The sequence below is a fragment of the Engystomops pustulosus genome, chromosome 6 (genome assembly GCF_040894005.1).
Source record: "Engystomops pustulosus chromosome 6, aEngPut4.maternal, whole genome shotgun sequence".
NCBI lineage: Eukaryota > Metazoa > Chordata > Amphibia > Anura > Leptodactylidae > Engystomops > Engystomops pustulosus.
The window spans coordinates 53,026,188-53,044,215 of NC_092416.1; the positions used below are offsets into that span (position 1 = coordinate 53,026,188).

At 41.8% G+C, this 18,028-nt stretch overlaps 1 protein-coding gene across 1 annotated transcript; it reads right to left on the reverse strand.

Annotated features, from left to right (window-relative positions):
- Positions 1-8,448: 8,448 nt before the first annotated feature.
- On the reverse strand, positions 8,449-17,259 carry LOC140135082 (claudin-16-like). The gene is made up of 5 exons (XM_072156116.1): positions 16,256-17,259; positions 10,619-10,754; positions 10,375-10,539; positions 9,709-9,773; positions 8,449-8,884 (listed from the first exon to the last, which is right to left on the reverse strand). Exons 1-5 carry the CDS (start codon positions 16,373-16,375, stop codon positions 8,690-8,692), a joined length of 681 nt encoding a protein of 226 aa, XP_072012217.1. The 5' UTR covers positions 16,376-17,259; the 3' UTR covers positions 8,449-8,689.
- Positions 17,260-18,028: the final 769 nt, after the last annotated feature.

An 18,028-nucleotide genomic window follows, 5' to 3' on the forward strand; every position in this document is an offset into this window, starting at 1 on the left:
ATTTCCTCAAGCAAATCAGGCTTATGGTTCTCTGAGCTGTAGAAATGGAAATACAGGCAGTTAAAGGACATCTACCACCAAGATGAAGGAATGTAAACCAAGTACACTGACCTACTGGTGTTTGTCCCCCCTGGCAGGATCCACTCTTCTTTTAGCTTCTTATGCCCTGGGTTTTTAAAAATATGCTCATTGATGTTAATGAAGCCTGGAGCCCCTCAGGCTAATTTGCATAATTTTTGAAAGCCTTTTTTTGCCTTAAAAACAAGGGCATGCAAAGCTAAAAGAGATCCTGCCAGAGGGGCGCACACCAGTATTTACAATCCATCCTCCAATATGTCATTCAACTGCCCGTATCTCCTGGGCAGAGCCGGATCATCATTGGCGCTATTGGAGCGCTAGCGCCGGGCCCCCGGATCCGGTTTCATTGGTTGGGGGCCCCCGGCCTGGCGCTCCAATAGCGCCGATGTTCATGCTCCTGCTGGGGCCCAGGCGGGCCACGACCCTCTCTTCAGCAGTCGGGCAGGGGCCTCCATCCGTCCGGACCGGAAGCTCCTGCCCGTCCCTGTATAGTGCTCGATGCGGCCGTTTTCGGCCGCTCGAGCACTATCACTGGAGCGATGTGGCCGGAAGACAACCCCGGCGCACATTGCTCCAGGAACTAGGCTGCGCGGCCGCGCGATGACGTCATCACGCGGCCGCGCACCCCTTCCTGCCCGGACGCGGCAAGAAGAAAGAAGACGCGGGACCCGAGGTGAGTATGAGGTTGTTGTTTTTTTTTTAATCAAACAGCAGTAAAAACATGGTGGGGGCTTATTGTATAAAATCACTCATTGGTGGGGAGGGGGGATCGGCGGGCAGAACATGAATTATTTATTGTGGGGGGCAGCATATAATATAATTAATTACGGGGAGGATATCATATAATTCCTTGTGGGGGGCAGCATATCAAATAATTGCTTGTGGGGGGGCAGCATATCATATAATTCCAAGTGGGGGGGCAGCATATCATATAATTCCAAGTGGGGGGGGGGCAGCATATCATATAATTCATTGTGTGGGCAGCATATGAAATAATTCATGGGGGGGGCAGCATATCATATAATTCATTGTGTGGGGGGCAGCATATCATATAATTCATTGTGTGGGGGGCAGCATATGAAATAATTCATTGTGTGGGGGGCAGCATATCATATAATTCATTGTGTGGGGGGCAGCATGTCATATAATTCATTGTGTGGGGGGCAGCATATGAAATAATTCATTGTGGGGGGGGCAGCATATCATATAATTCATTGTGTGGGGGGCAGCATATCATATAATTCATTGTGTGGGGGCAGCATATGAAATAATTCATGGGGGGGCAGCATATGAAATAATTCATTGTGTGGGGGGCAGCATATGAAATAATTCATTGTGTGGGGGGCAGCATATGAAATAATTCATTGTGGGGGGGCAGCATATCATATAATTCATTGTGTGGGGGGCAGCATATCATATAATTCATTGTGTGGGGGGCAGCATATCATATAATTCATTGTGGGGGGGCAGTATATGATATAATTAATTGTGTGTGGGGGGCAGCATATCATATAATTCATTGTGTGGGGGGCAGCATATCATATAATTCATTGTGTGGGGGGGGCAGCATATCATATAATTCATTGTGTGGGGGGCAGCATATCATATAATTCATTGGGGGGGGGCAGCATATCATATAATTCATTGTGTGGGGGGCAGCATATCATATAATTCCAAGTGGGGGGGGGCAGCATATCATATAATTCATTGTGTGGGGGGCAGCATATGAAATAATTCATTGTGTGGGGGGCAGCATATCATATAATTCATTGTGTGGGGGGCAGCATATGAAATAATTCATGGGGGGGCAGCATATCATATAATTCATTGTGTGGGGGGCAGCATATCATATAATTCATTGTGTGGGGGGCAGCATATGAAATAATTCATTGTGTGGGGGGCAGCATATCATATAATTCATTGTGTGGGGGGCAGCATATGAAATAATTCATTGGGGGGGGGCAGCATATCATATAATTCATTGTGTGGGGGGCAGCATATCATATAATTCATTGTGTGGGGGCAGCATATGAAATAATTCATTGTGTGGGGGGCAGCATATGAAATAATTCATTGTGTGGGGGGCAGCATATGAAATAATTCATTGTGGGGGGCAGCATATCATATAATTCATTGTGGGGGGGCAGCATATCATATAATTCATTGTGTGGGGGGCAGCATATCATATAATTCATTGTGTGGGGGGCAGCATATCATATAATTCATTGTGGGGGGGCAGTATATGATATAATTAATTGTGTGTGGGGGGCAGCATATCATATAATTCATTGTGTGGGGGGCAGCATATCATATAATTCATTGTGTGGGGGGGGCAGCATATCATATAATTCATTGTGTGGGGGGCAGCATATCATATAATTCATTGGGGGGGGCAGCATATCATATAATTCATTGTGTGGGGGGCAGCATATCATATAATTCCAAGTGGGGGGGGGGGGCAGCATATCATATAATTCATTGTGTGGGGGGCAGCATATGAAATAATTCATGGGGGGGCAGCATATCATATAATTCATTGTGTGGGGGGCAGCATATCATATAATTCATTGTGTGGGGGGCAGCATATGAAATAATTCATTGTGTGGGGGGCAGCATATCATATAATTCATTGTGTGGGGGGCAGCATATCATATAATTCATTGTGTGGGGGGCAGCATATGAAATAATTCATTGTGGGGGGGGCAGCATATCATATAATTCATTGTGTGGGGGGCAGCATATCATATAATTCATTGTGTGGGGGGCAGCATATCATATAATTCATTGTGTGGGGGGCAGCATATGAAATAATTCATTGTGGGGGGGGCAGCATATCATATAATTCATTGTGTGGGGGGCAGCATATCATATAATTCATTGTGTGGGGGGCAGCATATGAAATAATTCATTGTGGGGGGGGCAGCATATCATATAATTCATTGTGTGGGGGGCAGCATATCATATAATTCATTGTGTGGGGGCAGCATATGAAATAATTCATGGGGGGGCAGCACATGAAATAAGTCATTGTGTGGGGGGCAGCATATGAAATAATTCATTGTGTGGGGGGCAGCATATGAAATAATTCATTGTGGGGGGGCAGCATATCATATAATTCATTGTGGGGGGCAGCATATCATATAATTCATTGTGTGGGGGGCAGCATATCATATAATTCATTGTGTGGGGGGAAGCATATCATATAATTCATTGTGGGGGGGCAGTATATGATATAATTAATTGTGTGTGGGGGGCAGCATATCATATAATTCATTGTGTGGGGGGCAGCATATCATATAATTCATTGGGGGGGCAGCATATCATATAATTCATTGTGTGGGGGGCAGCATATCATATAATTCCAAGTGGGGGGGGGGCAGCATATCATATAATTCATTGTGTGGGGGGCAGCATATCATATAATTCCAAGTGGGGGGGGGCAGCATATCATATAATTCATTGTGTGGGGGGCAGCATATGAAATAATTCATTGTGTGGGGGGCAGCATATCATATAATTCCAAGTGGGGGGGGCAGCATATCATATAATTCATTGTGTGGGGGGCAGCATATCATATAATTCATTGTGTGGGGGGCAGCATATCATATAATTCATTGTGTGGGGGGCAGCATATCATATAATTCCGTGTGGGGGGCAGCATATGAAATAATTCATTGTGGGGGGGGCAGCATATGAAATAATTCATTGGGGGGGCAGCATATGAAATAATTCATTGTGGGGGGGGCAGCATATGAAATAATTAAATGTGGGGGGGCACCATATCATAATTTCTCGTGGGGGGGCAGCATATGAAATAATTAATTGGGGGGGCAGCATATCATATAATTCATTGTGGGATGGCAGCATATCAAATAATTTATTAAAGTACCCTAGTGGGTCTGAAAAGTTGAAAAAATAAATATAAAAAAGGGGAAAAAAATAAAACCTAGAACTCATATAAAAGTAAACAAGTAAAATCATAAACGTATTAGCTATCACCTCATTCTAAAATGTCTGATCTATCAAAATATAATAATGGTTATTCACGATGTTGAACCCCATAACGAAATGCCACTTTTTCACTATTTTGCAACATACTTAAGAACACCTGACTTACAGACGACCCCTAGTTGCAAAAGGACCTCTGGATATTGGTAATTACTGTACTATAGCCTTATGCTACAATAATCAGCTGTAACAGTTATCACAGGTGTCTGTAATGAAGCTTTATTGTTAATCCTGGTTCTTATGATAATCCAACATTTTTAAAATCCAATTGTCACAGAGACCAAAAAAATTTTTCACTGGGGTTACAATGATAAAATATACAGTTCCGACTTACATACAAATTCAACTTAAGAACAAACCTACAGACCCTATCTTGTATGTAACCCGGGGACTGCCTATATAAAAAATTTAACAAAAATTGACCAAAAGGTTGTACAGTCTTGAACAGTGTCCCACACAGTAACAATGGTAGCAAAGAAAACGTCTGCTCATCCCGCAAAAAATGACACCTCACAGTTCCGTGCACCGAAGAATGAAAAAGTCATTAGCATCAGTAGATGGCAAAACACATTTTTTTTGTTGGTAATGAGGTTTTCATTTTTTTAAAATGTATTAAAACACTATAAGACCTGTATAAATGTAGTTTCCCTGTGATTGTACTGAACCAAAGACTGAAGTGTTATTTCAAGTTCACATGGAAAGCCGTAAAATTGAGCCAACAAGAAAATGTCCCAAATGTGTGTACAATTCATTGGGGGGCCCAGTATATTAAATAATTAATGGGGGGCAGTATATAAAATAATTTACAGAGGAGCCCAGTGTATTAAATAATTCATTGCTTGTGGGGGCCAGTATATGAAATGTATTAGGGGTGAGGCCCAGTATATAAAATAGTTCACAAGGTGAGGGGGCAGTATATTAGATAATTCATTGATGGGGGCAGTACATTAAGTAAATGGGGGGCCATATAATAAATAATTACTTGAGGTGACCAGCATCTAAAATGCATGGGGCACCCCAGTATATTAGAGAGGGCTATAAATAGGTAAATTAATTCATTTATGGGGCAATAAAAATTAAGTCATTAATTGGGTGGCAACATATATAATTAGGGGTACAGTATTATTTATTCAAGGGCTGTAGTATAGTAATATATTGGGGGTTGCATTGTGTTCTTTGATCTATGCAGGGGCCACAGAGTGGTTTTATTATGGGGTATATTTGGGGGGGGCATTTTTCTGTTATCCAGGTGCCATTATACTGTGAGTAACTGTGGTATTTTTAGTTGCACAGTGTGGGGCATGTGCTGCCGGGAGCTGCAAAATTCTTCAGCCAAAAGTTACGTTGACTCTGGCCCTGAAGGAGAAAACATGTCACCTGTGAGGTACTAGAAACCACTTCTGCAGTATTGTATTCACAGATTAGTGTTAGACAGCTCTCAGCTTGTACTGTACATGTCCTGTTATATTCCTAGTGTCCATAGAGAGCCAGCAATGGGGTGTGGGGTTATTATCATCAGTAATTGTTATGCATTCTCTTGTTGATAACGTTGGTGCTGTGAACTCACTTTGTGTATTTGCCCCCTGTTCTGTGACATCACTGTGTGTGTTAACCCTCTGTGCTGTGACATAACTGTGATAGTGTATCAACCCCCTGTGCTGTGACATCACTGTGTGTGTGTATTAACCCCCTGTGCTGTGACATCACTGTGTGTGTGTGTATTAACCCCCTGTGCTGTGACATCACTGTGTGTGTGTATTAAGGCCCGAGTGCACTCACTGTGTGTATGTGTGTATTAACTAATGATTTATTAAATGAGAGCCCTGCCTAATACATTTCTAAGGGAGAGACCTACCTAATGAAGCTCCATGGGGAACCCTTTCTATAGCATTATGGGTGCACAGTGTGGTCAGTTGTGGTGTGAGGAGTATATAGGATGATGTCAACCATGCTTGTTTTATAAACCTGCACAGATGAGTCACAGATGGAAGAAGTCTCCTGGAAGATCAGAAAGAAGGGAAGAGACAACATCGGGGACGTCACCTGTAAGTCATTGGATGACACTGCGGCCTCTGTGCAGGACTGGTATATACTACTATATAGTTACTATATGCTGGTACATACTGGTCTGTGTGTAGGTTATCATTTAGTATTGCAGTATTATTCAGTCACTATGTAGTGGTGATAATCATGATGTAATGTTATTATTTGGGCCTTGTATAGAGGTATCATTAGTGATATTATTCTGTGCTCGGTGGTGTTTGTATAATAACAATACGGCAGTAAAGATCATCAGTAACTGGAGTTTATATGTGGTAAATTATTGGTAATACTGGTCTGTGTATAGAGTTTGTGCACATTATCAGGTTGTTGGTATTTTCTTTATGTTGTAGTGATGCTGCATTTTGGAGGGATCATTTATAAATAGCGGCGCTATTGTTTGGAATACTGGTCTTATGGTAGTTTTAATTGGTAACAGTATTGTGGTATCATTATTTTATAATAGTATGGCGGGAGTATTTTTTTGTTTCTACTATCTCTAGAGCTTTTAAACGGTGTAACTATGTGGTATCTTTTTACTTATATTGTTGTGGGAGGGGGCCCCGCATTGGCTGCAGAGCTGGGGGGGCCCCATCCTAAATGAAGTGCTCCATACCCCTGAGACCCTTAATCTGGCCCTGCTCCTGGGGTTTTTTTTAGCTCCCAGAACCACAAGCCTGGTTCTACATACTATACATCACAACATAGGGGTATGAGAAGTGATGTCGCTCTTCCAGCCTCCTCATATTCATACGGACCTGGTGGCGCTTATAGTTTAGTAGGGGTAAAAGCTGTGTTATTCCCTTTAAGATTACAGAAAGTTTCTTCTTCTGTGGTTCCCAATTGCTGCATGACAGCTGATGTCTTTTGTACTCTATTTTTCGGACTATAAGGCGCACCTTAGGGGTTGTTAGGGGTTAATGTTGCAAGGGTGATGCTGCAGGGGTTAAGCTGTCTCCCTCTGGCCCTTCTCTTTCCCTCCTCGGGCAGGGTGTTAGTCCGGTTCCCTGTGGCTCCCTCTCTTCCCCCTGTTACAGGGCTGGCAGGTGTAGAGGTAACATGGCTTACTCAGGGTGCCGATGAGTATTGCTGCGTGTCAGCACTATGGCGCTGGTGGTACTGCCGGACCTGCCAGTGTGAGGTATTGTGCCCGGTGTACAGTGTGGGCTGGTGCAGGATATTGCTGGTGCGGAGCTCTTAAACACTTAAACGTTATACAGTACGTGTTGTCTGTAAGTACGGTTCATATATAAAGTGCACTGGACTATAGGGCACACCTTTAATTTCTGAGAAAATCAAAGGATTTTTTGTGCCACTTAAAGTTCGAAAAATACGATAATTCTTTAACATTGTGGAAGGTCCTGGTAGGTCACATCTCATTAACTCATCTAAGTTGGGATCTCTCTTGTATTGGCCACAATTATCATTATCATTTCATTTAGTGGTTATTAGTGGGCATAGTGGCTACAAGATACTCCATTGACAATAGGGTCATTCGTCAGGTCACCTAGATAATACACTTGGCATAAGCCACATCCAGGGACGGCACTGACTCGAATTTTCCATTCAGCTTGAATTAGGGAGATGTGGTGTAAAATATACTGATACTTTGATCTGAATGATTGCATTATTCAGCATAATAAAGCTATAAAAAAAACTTGAGCGTGCTCGCTAATTGTTACTTAATCTCCTGTTTATGGAGCACGCCCGAAATCTGCCAGATACAGCATGAGAGCTCCCAGCAGGAGGACAGCTGCAATTACAAATATGTCCATTTCTTCACAGCATGGTAATTAGTCGCTAATCTGGAGTCATTGTCTTCTCATAGACTCCAAATTTGTTCCTGTCATCCCAAATTTTGTATATTCATCTGCTCTGTTTATGGACTTCAAAGATGCGACTTTCATAATTGATATGCCATATTTTAAAGGTATTTCCATCCTGCAAATAAAGGTATGGGACACTGTGTATTCTGATTTGATCGTAATGTCACGTAATGTAGTGTAACTAAACATTTGAAAACATTGCATAAATAATTAGAGCATATGATAAAAGAACACTTTGTAATGTACTTTTTAAAATGAATCTCTTTCTGTGTCCTTTTTCCTCTGCCTTTCTTCTTTATTTAAGCAGTTAGTCTAAATCAGCTTTCTGTCCTGTATCCAGTGGACAGACCTCAGAAGGCTTTCAGATTTGAAGAAGAAAAAAAAAAGAAGCTGCTTTACTACATGAAGTATATTACAAAATTTACTATTAGCACCTGCTCTATTAATTGGTAAAATAATTCTGATTTAGTTACATATTAAATTCTTAATAAAGCCATAGGTAGAAGAATACAGAGGTCTAAAAATTATCTCTCATCTATGAAGTAACCAACTCCATTTTGTGATCTTCAGGAGACAGGAGGGCACAATTCTAGTCAAGGTTTATTTCATATAAAGAACACTCAGAAGTTATATATGTTATAGCTAATGACACAACTGATAATATTGACACTTGGCAGTACAGTAAAATTCTATAGTTCTCACCCTCTTTACATACATTTTATGGACTAGGCACATAGCTATAGATAGGTCATGGGTTTGATGCGGTTCCTACATGTGTTCTCAGTGTCGGTTGTTGTCACGGCCTCGGTCTTGGTTCTACAGTTTAAACAAATAATAACCAAAGCTGGAATACTGGCGCATCCGGCTGAGGCGGCAGCAAACCAGTAGGAATATCCAAGTTCATATGTAATCCCAGGGACTGCCAGAACTACCTGTAAGAAGATAAATACAGCACATGTTATGTATCTGATAATCACTGTATATGTCATGCAGTTTAGAAATTGATTCCTTGTGTCATGAAGCCACACTTTATATGGTGATATTACTTAAAGGATCTGAATCAAATTTGGATATACCATTGGTGCATCCTGGGCAGCTGCATAAAAGCCCAGTGAGTATGGGAGTCACAATAACCCGTACACTACTTCACACTGACTATAAATTAGAAAAGATATGATAGAGGGCCCAGAATATGTTTTGAATGAGGGGTCAAGAAACAGAGAGCTGACATCTATTGGTGAGTCAAAGCGCCCCATTAATCTAAGCCAATCGTATGGAAATTGACTTGATAAAACCTACTTTTCAGCATCCACTGACAGGCAGGCAAAAACTAGCGGGTGATGTCACATCCTACTCATTCTCCCTCTCAAACTACAGCTACAGATAACAGGGGGTGTTCATCCAACTTGGAGGCTGTATATCCCTAGTGCCCAGGTAACTGTTACACATGATTCCATTAAGTATCACAATGTTTATGTTGGCACTTTAGATCGATTCTATTTATCTTCCATTATCATCTATGCCTCCTTGATGTTTTTATCTCCATTCCAGTGTTAGCTGGTCACCTCCCAGTGTGTCAATGTCTGTTTTGTACATTTTAATTTCTGTATGAATTCTTAGTGTATATTTAATAAAGCTTTATGGTAATAAGCTGCTGTGCAAATCTGGTTCTTTAAGTAAGTTTTAGATAACAAAACCCACCTAATGCACAGTGTTATGCACTTCCATTAGTGATGCAAACACAGTAACAACTCACCTCTGTTCTGTATTTTAGGGCCGTATCAATAGCATACCAAAAAACTGCAACTCCTCCAGAAATACCTGGTGTAAAGAGAAAGCAACTATGTATTTATGGCATAGATAGTAAGTAGATAGTAACGGAAAAGCAGGCAACATTCACAAATTTATTTCAAAGGGGCAACGTTTCGATGTAACATGCCTTCCTTAGGCTGTGAGGAAGCCGAATTACACCAAACCATTGCCACTTTAAAATAAATCTGAACCTACACTGAAATATATGAGAGCTGCCTGATTTTCTCTTACTATTCAAAAGAGGTTTATGCCTGAAAAACTGCAGACCTGCACCCAACCTCATTGGTTTGTAACACTGCGCTGCCTCGGGCTATCTATTTTCTAGATAGATAGATAGATGAAGAAGAAAGTAAGGCAGCACTCCAGATCCAAATAAGTATCATAACAGGTGATACAGGTGCTACACTGAAACATTGCACATGGAATAAAGTATCACCTATTTTATTTGGTTCTTATTTCTTGGTTTGACTAATATAGGTCTGGGCCGGGCCCTTTAAGCTCAGCACACCATCCCCTTTGCAAGAGGTATATGCCACTGTGCTTTTTTGTTCTTATGGACTATGTTCTTTTGTTCTTGGACTATGTGTTTTATACGCTAATGGGAACATACCACCTAGAAGCAGCATTATGCTTGCAGCTCTACAGAACCATGTTTTGTGGTCGCCTCCCTTGTGGACAATGTTGGTGCACTTCATTCCCAGGATGAGGACTGGTGTAGCAGAAATGCTCAGGATGCCATTTACAACCACCAAGGCACGGGTAGCCACCAGCACCACTGTAGGGGTAATAAAAGCAAGGACTAAACATTGAGTTGGGATCATATTTGTTCTGAGCATGACATTTTTTGGTCTCACCTGAGTGTTCGCTGAGGTAGGAGATAGGAATGTCACAGGTCCACATATTGGCCATGTTATCATAGATGCACTCACTCCACAGGCCTCGGCACCGCAAGCTCAACCCTACCGAGGAGTGAGGATCCTTTGCATCTTGCTAAATTACAAATTGCATTTTGTTTTAGTGACTATGGAGACATAAACATTAGTCAATTAAATGAATTTAGAAAGTGTATGTCATCCATCTGTCTGCTTAGTCCTGTCACCACAAAGTGGTGCGTTGTGGGGGCTCATAAGACAGCTATACGGTTACACAGTTAATGGCACAAACAATAATGCATGTCTGTAAAATCTGTTATATTAGGTTGAAATAATCTTACTTATTTGACTAAATAATCAGAAATCTCCCTTGTCACTGAAAAGCTGGTCTCAGGGATGAAGCTGTGGACCCAATGCAATGTATGTAACTAATTATAATGAATTATTGATAGTACTGGCTTTCTGAAAACAGAACAAGACACCATGTGGACTGTGCTTCATCTAGCATGAGGCCAGCTGAGCCTTTGGCCACAGGACGGAGTTCAATACCCTGGAATGTGGACATAGAAAAGAGCAGCACCTTAAACTGCTATGAAATATGCTGCGATAGAGGTGTATATATTTGTATTGAATTTATAACGTCTACATACATATGTAGCAAATATCAGTGTGATCATTAAAAATAATGTCTTATATGAGTGGTACATAACATGTCTACGTGTACATGTATATATGTGGGTCCATACCCTTATAGATACATACAATGTATAGGGGGACTGTTTGGAGGTCCTCTAAGACTTCCACATTATGTTCCTGTCCTCAGAAAAAAACAGATCTTGTGATCAGCCAATCAGCAACAAGAAAACACTCATCGGACACCATCCGGTATGCCAGGGAACGCCTAACTTGGAACGGTGGGACTGTCCCAGACTGGTTCTCAGGCTGCTTTCAGAGTATAACATCTGTGATAGTCAGCATACAGATGAAGAAGAAGAGAACTGAACCCCATCTTTCCCATCTTCTCCTATTGTGTTGTCCCTCAATAAAGTTTTGAGCGGTGATCACCCCTCCCTATCTCTTCTCTCCCACTCCCCTTCCCACGTCACTCGTCTCAATTACTTTGTTGTGTGACAAGTTTTTTTGTTTTGATTTTTATTGCTATGTTACATCTAAATGTATTGTGTGCTATGTTGCACCAATACAATTTCTTGTTGCGCTGTTGGAAAATTCTGAAAGGTGAAACAGAGGGTGCAAATAGATGACTAACATACATTACATCACATACACGACACTAAAGCAGAATAAAACACTAATGCCACCCTCCTCCACATATATAAAATGACAGCAGCATGGGAGTAAGTGTGATCCCTGGCACATGAGCCAGATTACATACTGATCTATTCCTCTTTTCTTAGCAACCGCACTGATGTTTTCAATAATACCAAAGTTTAATGTTTTCGGGCGTATCTCCAAGTCTGTACATAGAATATGTGCAAAACTGTTTCATTACAGAAAATAGAAGAGTGAAAGAGAACCAGCTTAACTGTGAATAAGAACAGCGACAAAATGAATAGTTAAAGAAACACTGATACATTGGGGCTCATTTACTAAGGGTCGAGCTGCTCACTTTCGTCGGACTGTGTGCCTTCTTCGGGGATTACACAGCTTGCACAGGTATTTAACTAGTGTGTGCACTGGGATTTTGGCGCACGTGATCCTTTTATGGTGCACCTGCGCTGGCTTCCATGCGACACAAATTTGGAGGTAAGCTGTCTGACGATCCAACTGATTCGGACTGAGCGCGGAATTTTACTTTAAAATTGTGTCCCAAGCCCAAGCACGATCTTAGTTAATTGCCGTACAGTGCATTATCGTCGGACAATGCACTTTAGGTGAACTCTGGGGACGGGGTAAGTAAATGTGCCTCATTATGTGAATACATTCTGAGTCTTGGATCTGAGTGCTGTAGTTAATGGGACTATGTCACCACATTTTACCCTATTAAAGGGTTTATCCATTCATCCATTAAATAGTTTGGAGTTTGCAGTAACATGACCCTCACACAGCAGGACTGAGAACTACCTGTGGCACCCCTCACAAGGGAGTGGTATGATGGAGGGGATATGCAGACAGTAATGAATGGAAACCTGCCCCCCGGAGTCATGTGATCCATAGACTGCGGTGGCCTATAGATAAGTTTGAGACTAGTGACCAACCTCTTTAGTAGCCAGTAGTGTAACGATCGAGGTCGCAGCAGGTGCGACCGCGACTGGGCCCGGCAATGGTCCGGGGCTCACAGCCCATGGGTCCAGTCATATGTCAGCAGAGGCATAACAGCTGTAGCCACATGGCATAGGGGCCCGAATTCTCCAACTGCGACCGCCCACCCTGCCCATCCTATCTGCGCCAGGCCCATCCCATCCATGGCTGGCTCCGATAATGTCATCTGTTGCTGCCCATGTTCTATCTTTTTCCCGGGTACGGAGCAGTACGGTGCCGCACTTGTGCTTCACCGTACGGCTCCCGTAGGATGGCGTGCGCCGATTGCCGTCTATGGGGGACGTATATATCTGCCGCATATGCCATCTATGGGTGCGTCTATCCCCCCCCCCCCCCCGGGCACTAAGATCGTGCACCCGATATCCTGCATGTGTCGCTTCCCCACTCAGGTCCGTTGGAGTTCACATTCTTCTTCTTCCTGGTGCATGTAAGTGCATGATCTTGCGACACAATTTGAATGTTAAATCCTGCGCTCAGTTCAAATCAGTTGGATCATGCGACACGGTCCCCGATTTGCCGCATGGAAGCCGCCGCAGCTGCGCAAAAATCCCATCGGGTGCAATTCAATCCCCTGTTAAGTACCTGTCACAGCGAAAACTTTGGAAAATCTAAGAAAAGTGCGGCCACGAACCCTTAGTAAATAAGCCCAGTGTCCGAATCTCAGTGTCCAGTGCTTAGATGTACAAATAGGTAACGCTGGTTTATCATTTCTGATGATAGATTTCCTTGAACAGTCTGTAGATTACAGCGCTGGATGAGATCAGCTGGAATCAGAGGTTTCCAGTGCATGAATTTTTGCACAATATGTTGACATTTTATTTAAAATTCTGCAAAAATAAAAATTGAGAAAAACTAATTATGATAGAGGGACTAATCTGCTTAATGCACAGGACTCCAGTACCTATAAAATAAGAATTGGAAGAGTGGTGAACTGACATTTTGCTTGTTTCAGTTTTTTTACCTTTACACTATGGGAATTATTTACTAAGGGTCGGGGGTCGCAGTTTCGTCGGACTGTTCATTGTTTTCGGGGATTGCACAGCTTGGACAGGTGATCACACGTGATTGGATTTTGGCACAGCTGCGTTGGCTCAAGTGATTTCAGAGAAGTTGTCTCAGATACGACAATAATGGATAAACAAAAAGGGAAAAGGCATAAAATAATTAATGAAACCGCATTAACTCTCACCAATCCAGTGCCAGCACTCTGGTCCATCCTGTATATCCCATGTAACCTTTGCAGCCAATGGCTGTTCTACATAAGGCACAAAACTGTAGGCTTATTGATTAGCTGCAGAAAACATGTGGATGTTGGGGTGATATTGATGGGGTGTTGGGGGTGATATTGATGCAGTCAGTTGTTTTGTATCTCATTTTAGATATAAGCATTGCAATTTTGCTAATGCTGAAGTTAATGACAGACAATGACTGATCAGCAAATATTCTCCCAAAGAAGATACAGAGATGTAAAATGTGCCTGCGTGTAATTACATTTATGGCTCCCAATGGGTTAACAATGTTCTGTAAACTGAATAGAGTTCAGATGTGAGATTATTTCTCAGTGGGAAATCTGACATTTACACTGCACTAATGAGAATTGTCATTCCTGGTACTGAGTATATTCTGTGCTAACTGATTGTTACAGCGGGATCAAAGCTCAGACATAATAGTAAGTCTGGAGAAAGCCATATAGGTGCAAATAATAGTATAAAACACTGCACCAAACGGAAGGACCATAGTAGTAAGGGGTCAACGTGTGTCCTCATTCAATTTGTCAGTGTACTGCTCAGATGTCCACTAAGTTCAATGGGTGCCATGAAGACTGGACAAACCCTTGGCAGTGCTAAAACACATGAATGGCGGTGGGTTGTTTAGGCAATCTACATATATACACCTGCTAAACCTGGATATAAAAAATTGTATAATTTACAAACTGTAGTCACATGATACAATGTGCATTAAGTAACATACTGTACAATGTAAAAGTAAGGAACATTAAACTGTCATTTAAAGCCCTATTTGTGTAGCGTAATATAAACGTATTCAATTCTAATACAATACAACCTTTATTGTTCTGCAGGGTTAAATGAGGTTCTAATATCCCCCCTAAATAAGGTCCAGAAAGACCCATCCCTGAGAGCAGGTGAATGCAGAAGAAGGACTTCCTATAGGGTAATGCCACATGATGCATAATTCCATATTTCATGACGCTATTGCAATCAAAATCCTTCAGTTATCAATGGAAAGAATTTTCAGATTTCAATATTCATGAAACTGCATGGCTGGTTTTCAATATGAAAATTTCCAAGTGTTTCATATGCTACTGGGTACAAAGTATCATGAATATATTCAATGCATAACTTCTTGCTTTTTCAAAATTACTCTAAGGCCATTTTCACGGATGTGAGGACTGATTACTATACTGGGGAGCGGAATCTGTGCATAGTATTGATATATGATTCCACTTTACTGTCGGCTCTGCTACATATCGGGGAAACAAGAGCATCATATATCAATATTATCCACAGAGCTCAGTCCCCAGGAGAGTGATCAGTCCCTGGCACAGCACTTTTCAGGCTCCGTGATCCCGGAATAATGTGAAACAGACCTAATACAGGCGGTCCCCTAGTTAAAAACAACCGACTTACATACGACCCCTAGTTACAAACGGACCACTGGATATTGGTAATTTATTGTACTTTAGTCCTAGGCTACAATAATCAGCTATAACAGTTATCAGTGGTGTCTGCAATGAAGCTTTAGTGTTAATCCTGGTTCTTATGACAACCCAACATTTTTAAATCTAATTGTCACAGAGCTACAATTATAAAATATACAGTTCTGACTTACATACAAATTCGACTTAAGAACAAACCTACAGAACCTATCTTGTACATAACCCGGGGACTGCCTGTATATATGTTCCGAGAGCTGGGTGTAGATTGTCCTTACATTTGGTGTACTGATTTTGGTGACATGCAGATTGACAATGGAAGCGAATTTCTGCTGCAAATGGAGAACATGCAACTTTTGTTTTTCAGACCTTAATACGTACATGCCATAAGTTGTACTACAAGAAGATCACGTGGCTCTGTGGAGTACTTATCAGCACCTTATGCACACTTGCGAAGGATGGATAGATTAACATGCTCACTGACAGCCTAGTCTACGACTTCTAAGAACACAATTTGGGCCTGAGTGTCATTATTAAAAATAATTCACCCCCCCCCCCCCCATTACTCTAATACCAACCATATACAAATTTAATAATCTTAATAATCCACAACCTTCCGTCTTTGTACATCACCAGTCATCTGTATACAAAGAGAGACTTCTTACCCTCCAGCAGTCTGTAGTACTGCACACAATAAAAGATACAAAGGAGACGAGCCCTAGGACAAGACTCAGGACCTCCACCGTTGTACTCCCCATTGTAGGCCACTCGCCGACCGTGTCCATCCAAGGGGAAAAACCCTCTGATGAATAACAGAGCGCAAAGCTGGAAACTAAAGTTCAGCATTAGGGACTTCATGCTGTGCTTGGCTGCTCTGTGCGGCAGAGGTCTGCACGGAAAGTGATTTCCAAGTAAATTAAGTGTCTAAGGCCGAGTTTGAATCCTGTGATACCATTTTCACAAATGAAGGAAAACAGATTAAAACCAGCCAGACGCACGTTAACATGCAAAAACGCACGCCTTTTCAGCGTGTTTATAAATGCAGCAAGAATGGACCAAGAACGCACCATGTGACCGCACCCTTAGGCTACGCTCACACATGGCTTTGTGTGGATTTGTTTTTAAAGCGTTTCCTGGGACGCAATGTACTCTAGTAGTGGTGGTTTATGAAAGACTCAGAACCAGAGCATGGGGCTAAGACAAAGGTGAAGTTAGAACCATCTACAGGTCACGTATTTTGTACCATGTCTTAATTTTCATCTCAAAATATGTGATGGTAAGGTGCTAATTACTAATGTATACGTGCGCTGGACATGAGTTACTAGCACCTTCCACTGTCACTGATGATCCCTTATCATCAATGTATATAATCTTATGTTTTGACTAATGCAAGGAGGTGTTGTAGTATTTTATATACATGACATATTTGTGTGATGTAAATATGCTGATGTCACAGATGACTGCTCTTCTGGCTGTTGAGGTCACTAATTAAAACCCCTACAGTGGGTACAGAAAGTTACACTTTTCTCTCTTTGTTTTGCTGTAGTCAATTGGTAAGATCAAAAAAGTTCTTTTATTTTTTACTCATTAACCCCTTAACGCATCAGGACTTTAAAGTACGTCCTAATGTCGTTAAGCATGTATGAAGAGGGCTCACGGGCTGAACCCTCTTCATACATGGTCAGTGTTAGCTGCATTACGCAGCCAACACCCACCGCTGACACAAATAACTGGTGCTGACACCGATTGCGTGTACTAACTATTTACCTGCTGACGGCGAAGATTTGGCACCGCCATCTTTAGTCGGAGGCTCCCAGCGTGTCGTTATCGTGGAGTGACGATCTGTTCCCATGGCAGTCTGGATTCTGTATGAGACTCCAGGATGTATCATTGGTCAGGATCTATAACACAATGCCGGACTCACAGTGTGATAGATTGCTATCAAATTCTCCATATGCTGCAATACTGTAGTACTGCAGTACATGGAAGGAATGATAAGATCCCAAGGGTTAAAGTACCCTTGGGGGTCTAAAAATGAGTTAAAAAAGTGAAAAAATAATAACTTAATGTTCAAATCACCCGCTGCCCAAGAACTGATAAAATAAACAAGAAAACCATAAACATGTTAGGTTTCGTCACATCCCACAAATCCCTATCTATCAACATGTAAAAACGGGTTTTCCTTGGGGTGAACCCCGTAATGGAAAATAGTACCCAAATGTCCAAAACGCCACTTTTGTGCCATTTTGCAATGGCAAAAAATGTTCTAAAAAGTGAACAGAAGGTCATACAGTCCCCTAAATGTTAGCAATGGTGACATCATGTAATGCAAAAATGACACCTTATAAAGGTCTGTATGACAAAGTATGATAAAGTTATTAGTGTCAGAATAGGGCAAAATTAATATTCTTTTTGCACAAGAGGTTTTCATTACCTGC